The sequence below is a fragment of the Opisthorchis viverrini genome (genome assembly GCF_000715545.1).
Source record: "Opisthorchis viverrini unplaced genomic scaffold opera_v5_425, whole genome shotgun sequence".
Lineage (NCBI taxonomy): Eukaryota > Metazoa > Platyhelminthes > Trematoda > Opisthorchiida > Opisthorchiidae > Opisthorchis > Opisthorchis viverrini.
In genome coordinates, this window is record NW_008752085.1 from 172,762 (window position 1) to 182,822 (window position 10,061).

At 45.4% G+C, this 10,061-nt stretch overlaps 1 protein-coding gene across 1 annotated transcript in view; it reads left to right on the forward strand.

The window, feature by feature from the left end:
* Positions 1-5,788: 5,788 nt before the first annotated feature.
* Positions 5,789-10,061, forward strand: part of T265_10943 (hypothetical protein) — a gene marked incomplete at both ends in the record, with an annotated part of 29,165 nt that continues 24,892 nt past the window's right edge. Inside the window, one exon of the mRNA XM_009177461.1 lies at positions 5,789-6,088. Coding sequence (XP_009175725.1) covers positions 5,789-6,088 — 300 coding nt within the window. The remainder of the gene's footprint in view (positions 6,089-10,061) is intronic.

Here is a 10,061-nt window from a genome sequence, read left to right on the forward strand (position 1 = left end):
AATAGGCTCAGTTCTCAGGCACTGTTGGCTCATCGAGACGCCTTCACAAATCTGACGCAATAATGCTGGTCAGATGTACGGGACAACTAAACATGGACCAATGAATCGACACAGGTCGGACAGTTTTGTGGTCATCTGTCGACTCAAATGCATTGCTCAAAGTTTGGTTTTTGTCTTCGCTCTATTTTCAGCCGCTTTTCGCTCACGTTTCATTCTGGCCGGACTGGAGACGTATTGCAAAACTTAGCTTAATCGACTTCGGATGTGTTCTCTCACAGTCCGCTACAACCTCACAGAATGCTTAGTTGAAGTCGTTGGGAAAGCGTGTTTGTCTAACAATCGGAGTGTAAAGGAGTCGTTTGGAATTGTCTGTTTTGTTCTCTAACGACACTCGCAACCTGGAGTTGTTGTATTAGATTGATCAACTTGTCTATGCACGTGAGAATTGCTTATGCGCGTGAGACTGGACCGACTCCAAGCTAGATCTATCTTGTCAAAGACCATAATCCAGCCATTCTAGATCCGCGGTACCGCACATAAATCAAAAGAACGGCGAGACCGATTACCAGTGGAGGAAGTATACCTGCTCAGGAAGTGACCAATGAACACCTAGCGACCCAATTGATGCAAAACGCTGATAGGAAAACGCAGAATCCAAAATCGATGTATCTTGTCAGAAAGAATTATCCAGTTACTCCAAAGAAGAAGATTTGGATACATCGGATGCGAAGTATTGCACAGAAATCAGCACAATGTAGGGACCGATTACCAGGGGAGGAAGAATTCCTGCTCAGGAACTGACCAATAAAACGCCAAGCGACAAAACAGGCCGGTTGACCACACGATTGATACGCAACAAAATCTGTACGACTATCGGTCTCCTCTTTCTGGGTTTCATTAGATACGCGTACAATGTGATTTTCAATTACAGCATAAATTTGAGGGAAAATCACAGACGTATCAACGCCGCCGAGTAGATGCGGTGTGACAGTTGAGTCACATGTTCCACTGATGTGTTTCTTAGGACTAACCTACAAAAGCATTTTGCACTGACATTCGTCCCGTGGTTAACTACAGTTGTCAACACACAGACCGCGATTGAAGTTTTCTTGTGAAGTTTGGACAACAGTATGCAAACAATCCTATACTGCACGGAACTGGATGCTGCTTGCAGCCCGGTAGAGGCAGACTACTACATAAAACCGGCACGAAATACGGCGTCAGTCGCTAGTTGGTAAATTGTTCTGCTGATGCAAGGAATATGCGATATGCAAACCAAAACAATGGATTTCTGTCCCGGCAACTTTCCGTGTTGTGACTCTATGTGATCCGAAGTCAGCAGTGGTCAGCGTTTCACCCCGGTAATTCACTGATACCCTACTTATACAAACAAACACAGAGGCTGGGCATCCAGCCAACACCCTAACTCAGACGGCAGATGGATTAGTTCGTTCACACACAGAATTTGGAGATTGTTTGATACCGTTTTTTTTGACACCACTGGTGGCGCTCTTAAACTGCGCTTCGCTGATACTGTTATATCACACTGCGGTTACCACTCCAGTGCCTGCTGACAGGAAGAACTTACCGACAATGGTACACAAAAGCTGTTTTCCGAACAAGCGAGTGAGTACTTGAGAGATTAAAAGTTACAGCGGCCCCTCGCAAATTGAAGAGCAGTAATTCTTATTCATCCAGCCTCTCCACCAGGCGTTTTTGAACACCCATCGACATCGACCGGGTCTTATGATATGCCTGAATACTGGTCACATACGTTCGTGCTTCTGCGGCATGCATAAACACGCATCGGCTTTTGCTAATTTGATTGAATGATTGACTGGTCAGACAGCAACTGCTCGCACGACACTCCGCCCAGCCTCGCAAGGCCCGAATCAACGAATGCTACAGGCTGGTGAAGAACACTTTCGGGCTATTAATTTGATTGAATGATTGACTGGTCAGACGGCAACTGCTCGCACGACACTCCGCCCAGTCTCGCAAGGCCCGAGGCAATGATTGGTGCAGGCTGGTGAAGAACACTTTCGGGCTACACTTAGGTTCCATCCTAACATTCTTGAAACGCCTCATAGTCTCCTGGCAGTTGACGGTGTGTCGAGCCTCGCTGCAAGTGCGGACTCTGCGGCGTACAAATCCTCCCTTCAGGCATCCCTTCTGGGCGCTTCCATAGCCGCCCATGGCAGGCCTCCAAATAAAGTCATCAGTGCCACCAAATTACACTGGTCAGCCACCAGTCCAGCCGCCCTCGCAACCTCCTCGAAACACTCTAGGAAGGTTCGCACATACCCATTCTCATAAGGCTGCGGCTACGGGATCTTCATCCGTATCCTCGTCAACGTACCAAATGTAAGAAGTAAAATTCCTGAATAAATTTCCAATCGGCAGCAACCAGATGAATAAATCAGTTTAATTGCTTCGGGATTCGACATGACGGTCACGAGGTGGACGGTTTTGTTGGGAGCATGCTTATGAATATCCTGTTAGTACACGATTTGGTTGGATTCCATGACCCCGGCAAACGGCAACCGTACATTCTGCTGATTGTAGATGTGAAAGCTCTGCAAGCGCGTGGTGTAAATCCTCTGGAAAGGGGAAGTAGCGGGATCGGCTTTTTCATATAGTTTTGCTACGCGCTTTTTTTCTAATCAAGATGTGACTTGGTACATCATTCGCACTTCTCATGTTTGTGAGAGAGCATCAGCGTAGTTATCACTGCAGGCCCTAATCCGATCGTCCCAGAAATCAGTCAGACTTTAAAGGTGTCATCCCATTCTTCCTCCAGGAGACTAGTCCGTTGGCGGTGCATACAAAAATGTGGTTTTTGGAAGCGCCGAAATCATTGCAAAGTTGACTGAGATAATGAAACGATGAAAGTGAAAGGAGTACCAGAAACCTTCATAGTGACTCAGACGCACTCGATGCCGTTCGTTCTCAGATCAAGTCTATCTCTCGAACCGGCCAACACATTTAACCCACCACGACATTCAGCGCCACAGAGCAAATGAGCGTATTTTTGTTAATCAAGAATATTAGTCCGCGATCGTAACCCTGGAATACCTGAAAGCTACGGAAAGCATTAATATCTAGCAAAATGTGAATAAGGAAGCCGGTAAGCGTCTAAGCGAGTCAATCATTCAATCAATTTAGCGAAAGCCGATGAGTGTTCATGCACGAACGTATGTGACCAGTCATCTCATAAAAGCACGATCGATGTTGATGAGTGTTCACTAAGCGCCTAGTAGACAGCCTTGAACCATCTCAGATAGTGCCCTTTACATTGCGCCGGGCCGTTGTAAATTTCCCACTCGCACGCACTCACTCGGTTGTTCGGGGTACAGCTGTTTAGTGGCCTCAACGGTGAGTTCTTTGTGGCACCAGGCACTGGTTTGGGAACGGCGTTTTGATGTATTTTTGTTTAACTCCCAAAACGAAGTGCAGATTAAGAGTAAAACCGGTTGGTGGCGAAAACCTGTATCAAACGATCGCTAAATTCTGTGTAAACGAACTAATCAGGTTGCCGTCTGAGTCCGGAGTTCGAAAGATAGACATGTGTGGAACGTGCAAATCAACCGCCACACCGCAACTACTCAGTTGCGTTGATTCGTCTTTGATTTGTTTGTCTGCAATTTCGTATCAACCTTGTTTTACTTGAACACAAAATCGTACGCCTATCTAATGAAACCCCGAAAGGGGAGACCGGTAGGTAGCTGTTGAAGAGTATTCATCGGACTTATGTGTAGCAAACAATAGTAGGTTGCCAGTGTCGTAAGAAAGCGACTGCAAAAACAGAGGAGTTCAACTAACTCGTCAGATCGGGAGACAAAATAGCACCGTCCCGACGACTTCAACTAAGCACCCGATGAAGATGTGACTGGCTGTATGACAACTTACTGAAAGTTAGACTATGCGTCTCTAGTCCGGTTAGAGTGAACAAGAAAAAAATTGAATTTCAGCAATGTTTGAGTCGAAAGAATAACTGTCCTAACCGCGTTGAACGACCGGCCTGTCCTTATTCGTCCTGTGAATACATCGTGCAATAGTACGTCAGATTTGTGGAAGTGTCTTTATAAGTCCGCCAGACCTGAGAATCCGGACGGTTTTACCTGAATTCCTTCGGTTGATATCGAACAATTTCTTGACCGCTAGTCTGATGGAAAACACAACCCATGTTTTCTAACGGTAGCAGAACACGATACGGACCAGTTGCAATTCATTTTATTTTGGCAGAATCACTCAACATGTTGCGTGTCCGTTAGGAGCAGCGTTTGTGGATAGACTCGATGAGGGTTTCGGTCTCGTATCCGGCTTTGCACAGCTCCGTTAGATGAGCTGTGTGCTGAGCTACCTCTGGGACCTAAAGGCAGAGGGATAATGGGCTGTAAGCTGGGAAATCTGTCCGGGCATGCAAACGATATAATCACCACGCGTACGACGGGTCGAGGGTGATCCATGTCCTACACAGATTTGGACCAATGCCCAAGAATGCTATCAAAGGAACAAGGAAGTGTGTTTATACACGATTCACTCTAACGTATATCAACAGAATTGAGCATTCCCGAGAAAAAGTGACAGCTGTGCTACAGAGTGGAGAAGAGTGTCACTGAGCCCCCACTGAAGGTCGCGCGGATACTGGGCCCGAGATTAGAAAAAGTTACTTATGAGTGTTCTTGGCAAGTATCCACATATCTAATTTTCGGATATTTCGATAGGTCTTGATATAAAATCTTTCACTGTTAACAGAGAACATGCGAAATTCTTCAGCTACTTAGTAGACGGGTGAAACTGTGAGAACTCCACGAAACAAAGTTTCCTCGAAAATTTGCCAACTGAATACAAGCAACACCATTAACAATATCCAGACTTGCTGGTCAAATTTTGCTCAACGACACTCCTTAGCAGTGTTGATCACACGGATCCTACGTCAATACTGTCCCGTGTAGCTTCTGAAAATAATCAATCAGCCCAACGTGGTGATCGTTTTAGACTATCTTGGGGGTCACTCATGCCAGAGAGTGCAAGAGGGCCCTTCCAACGAGCGGAACAACTGACCTAAAACGGAAATGAATTTCACTAAACGGAAATGAACTGAACTGAGCTGAAATAAACTGAACTAAACTAGATTGAACAAGACGGATAAAAACCGCACTGGTCAGTAACGGAACAATGTTCCAAACCTAGTTCCTGCTTGATCGCTTCATGATCATTTTATGGACATGGCCATCTGGAAGAAGCATTACGCCGGGAATTGCAAAACACCCAGCCTTCATCGACTGATGTCACCTCTGCAGCTGAACTATTTTCATACGGGTCGAGGAAATCCTTGAGTAACCGGTACAAAATCTGTTACATTTTGGTGTCCCCGTGCAAAAACCACGGTTGCTAGTTGTATGCCTTCTTTTCTTTTGAAAAGACTTCCCATGAGTTTTGAATGCGTGCAGGGAAGCGTCAGTGTTGAACACGGATGCTGACAATGTTGATGATGTTGATGATGGAGATGACTGCCCTGGAGCGTGAAATCCTGAACATCTGTTTTATGTGTAGCAGTAGAGAAAGTGTATGTAGTACAGCGGTCACTGATTCCTCAGTAGTACGTGTCGTTCCATACCTCGTTTGTCTTACACTTAGTAAGGGTTTCATTGTTTTGGCTACATTGGATCCCTGCTGAAATTGGGTGAGCTGATTTATCTGCTTCACATAATCCCCCTCCAATATTATCTCTCTCCGGCGCGCAGAAGGGGAATGTCATGCGATGGCAAATACAGGGTGCTCCATGACGTACAACTTACTCCGGCAGAGGGCCTACTGGTGCGGGATGGGAAATGAGGTGATGGATTATTTGGCGTCCTGTAAGCGTTGTCAACTAATGAAGGGAGATACGCTAGGGGCAATCCATCCAACGGAACCTATTCCTGTCCCAGAAATGAGCGAGTTGTGGTCAGTAGACGTCATGGGCCCCTTTTCGGTGGAAACCATTGGGACTCAGTACATCGTGATAATGACAGGACACCTGTCGCGATGGATTGAGGCGGCAGCTATGCCTAATCAGCGGGCGACGACGATCAGCGGAGCGGTAATGCATCACACCTTGGCAACCATGGGGTGCCAAAATGATCCTTACCGATCAAGGGCCTTGCTTCGAGAGCGAAGAGATTCGTAATTGCTTGCAGAAGCTGAGCATCAGACGGCTAAGTATGGCACCATACCACCCTCAAACAGATGGCCTGACCGAACGCAACAACCGAACGATCAAGGAGTGACTGGCGGCAAAAGGATGCGACTGGGAAGTGAAATTGCCAATGCTCTTGCTAGCTCATCGTGTTTCCATACAGCCAACCACAAGCAATCTCAGTTTATGCTGATGTACGGCAGGCTCATCGTGTTTCCATACAGCCAACCACAACCAATCTCAGTTTATGCTGATGTACGGCGGGCATCCGCGCCTTCCGTTTAATCAGGAAATTTGGTTATGGCGGGGGACAGGCTTTTCTCCGGAGGAGCAAGAGTAAGAAAGAAGGAGAGCTCGAGAAAACTTGCCAACCGATCATAGGAAGACTAGGCAGAAAATGGCGAGTAGAAAGGCACGAACATCCTCCTTAGGCACGAAAGTCAGGCGAAAGCTGGGCCATGGATGGCAAGGGCCGTTTGTCCTTAAGACCAACGGGGGAACGCTTATACAATTCAGAATGTTCGGGGATAGAAATCAGTAAAGGGAACGCAGCTTCGCAGGTGGCATGATGCACCCGAAAAGTGGCCGAGTAGACCCGCTGCCGAGGCCGACCTGACGTAGGATAATGAAAATCGACAACACGCGACCCACCTTTAAATTGTGGTGTTTAATGGTGATACTACAGATGGGGAGGCACACGAATAGTATGTGTTGTTCGTGGAATTTTGCTTTGCATCTCTTGAAAAGGGGAGAGCTGTTGCGGAATTCGTGGTGCTGCTTTGTAACGTTTGCTTAGATTCGAGCTAGAAGGATTGGGTCAATAAATATCCAATGAAGTTCAAGAAGAAGCTTTCAGGAGAAGATGGATGTCCAATTTTTTTAAGTAAGATGTAAATGAGTGTTCTGCTTCCCTGCCAACTAGTCTGTAACCGGTCAGTTGGCAGTTTCTAATAAACAAATCTGCAGCAAATGCATTCTTCCTTTCACCGGGAGGTGAAAATGAGGACAAAAAAGTCACGTGTTGAAATACGGTGAAATTGCGAGTCAAAAGATGTCATGGAGAAATAGATTTGTTACTTGAGGAAAACCAATCTGTTTTGAAAATGAGTATATCTGATGGGATGCCTGTTATATTTCGATTAACTTTCAAATGTGGCGTCAAGTTTGAAAATATTTGATCAAGTATTTGAGGATGCATAGACCAAACTCAGCAGGGTAGCAAGTCCAGGCACTGGGGTATCCAGATCTAGCCAGTGTCATTCTTCTGGATAAGCTAGTTGTGTTTTGTATCTTCTGTGCTATGGTACAAAATGAACTCAGATTTATATGCGTCACCCACAAGTAACCCAGAGGGAGAATAGATTTACACGATGACTGAAACTTCCATCTGAGAAAGTGACACTCGAGCAGTCAGTTAATGCCTTGCAACGTGATGTCGTTTCCCGTGATTGAACGATGAGTGTGTGCTACCTAAGAAAAAGCCAATTACACTGCTGATCAGTCTCTTGCGGCTGAACGGTTATGTATTCAACCATTGGCCGGAAGGTCGCCAGTTCTTCATCTCCTACTGGAGTGAGATGCGCACTCCTGCTGACTCGCGATAAGAAGGAAAAACCTATAAACTGCTTCTTCGTTTTACAGCGTAGATTTGTACCACTGACAGGATGAAAAAATCCATTCCAAAGAAAGAGATTTGCTAGCGTATTGTAGTTATGCCACAATCGTTGTATAGAGTGCAGGGGTGCTGAATTGCTTCACTAGGAATTCCGGAAACAATATGCTATTAAGGTGTGGTGCAATTAGCTTCAAACGAATCCTGGGTCTGGGCAGACGAAAAATGCAGCTTTTGGGTGGAAACTTATGATTAGTCTTCCTCAATTGGCTAATTCCCGCCAACGGGACAACCGGGCTAACCACATAGTACGAACTCTTACACAAACAGCAATAGGGCCACACACCTTAATCACACAGAAGAGGTCTGGTTCGAGACTTAGTGCGCCTGTTTCTAAATCAGTGTACGGTAGATATTGATGCACCTCGGGTGGAAATCATATCATTATATTGCACGCGAAATACAGATACCAGGGTAAGTAACACGGTGGGGCTCAGTCGGCCACGGTACCAACATATATTTCATCAGGCCATGGAATCGATTCGAGTGTTGAAGTCGTTCAGTTAGAAACAAAAATAATGCATCCAGCTGGCTTGTTCCAAGTCAAGTGATTGCAATGTTCAGTTGTAACGGGGCTACTAACAAATCATTTCAGGTTAGCAAACGGCCACCAAATAGTTATTGGCAGCGATTCTGAAGTGACTGGCCAATATTAAACTGAGGCGAAGCACACCAGGACGATGCCCTCTCAGCTAAATTGTCTGACGGATTCGAAGAGTGGTGAAATATTTCCGAAAGTTTTTGAAGTTTCGTAACACCACAACCGGGGTGATGTTCTCAGACCTAATCCCTGCACTTCCAGGAGGAAGCGGGCCATATACGTATAATTTATCTCAGCGTACCAAAACAAAAATACCAAAACATAAATAAATCAATAAGTGAGTGTGTATGTGGTTGGAGGATAAGCTTTTCAATCTTGAGTTTTCTAACTATATGAAAGAATGAGGCTAAATGGTCTTTGAACGGATGGATTTTGCTGGTAGCATAAATGTGGACTTTGGTTGGAACAAGTTCTCACACCCAACAAAAACTTGTCCGTGGTCACGAAGGTTCGTGATTCACGTCCTCACCGAATTTCATCAAGTCAGTGAACTTTGTTTACCGTTCCGCTGTCGAACCACTGTATAATGTATGGGGCAGATGATGGAGGATGACGTCAGATGGTGTAAAGTAGAATAATCTGCTCACGTCACTCAAGGAGAGTCTGATGCATATGTAAGCTCGCTTTTCCTTGCGTTGCCACGTTTTATAAGGCACAGGTCTATTCGTATCGAATGGTTTCTTTCGATCGAAACATCGGTTTTCCAAGTGTGCTAGAATTTTACCAAGCTACCCACATGCCCTGCATGTGATAGAAGGAATGTTGTTTAGCCGGTAACACAACACTGTCATTTAAATTGCGTCGAACTAACTAGTTTTCGATCGTGATGCAATGCGCTTTTACGTGATCCAATACCGTCTCATAACAAGCCACTCCCTCCGACGTTGGCAGTCGATGTACCTTGGCAGGTGCCCAGATGTTGTATTCATGATAAAACTGTCGAAAGCTACTGCCACTCCACTCATTTACCATCGAGGCGTACTGTAATGAATGATTGAGCAAAGCCCTTTGGCTCCTTCTAAAATGATTTAGTGACACCGTAAACATCCATTTTTCTTATATTCAAACTGAAATGCTCTTAGTTCACTCAAAAAAATTTCGGCCATTTTCCAGCAGGAAATCCTAAGTTCATACGTGAAGGCCTTGTGTCCTCCGTGAATATGATAGATCCTAGGAATCGAAACATCAACTGAATCACTACGAACTACTTACCCTTTTTGAGTAGGTGATTAAGGGGATCAATTTGAATACTCAGTCTCGGGCGTCGTGTAGTTCACTTCAGATTACTTCATTGATTTCAGACCCACACTGGTGCTGCCATTGAGAGAAGATATCACATTGCTATTGTCAGCGGTTTTGTGCTTTAATCTGAAAAAAGATTCACACCGGCATACACATCATTCGGGAAGTCTCCTTCTTACCGCCACGCTTGTCTCGATTGAATTCTTTCTGGCACACCCGAACACTCGTTTTCTTACTCTGTCGTTGTGGATTTACAGACACCAGTTTACATCAGCTTTGGTTCGGAGATGACGGCTTTTGATCGAGGACTCAAAGTCGTTTTACGTTATTTACCCCCAGTGGGCGTCTGACAGCTATATAAA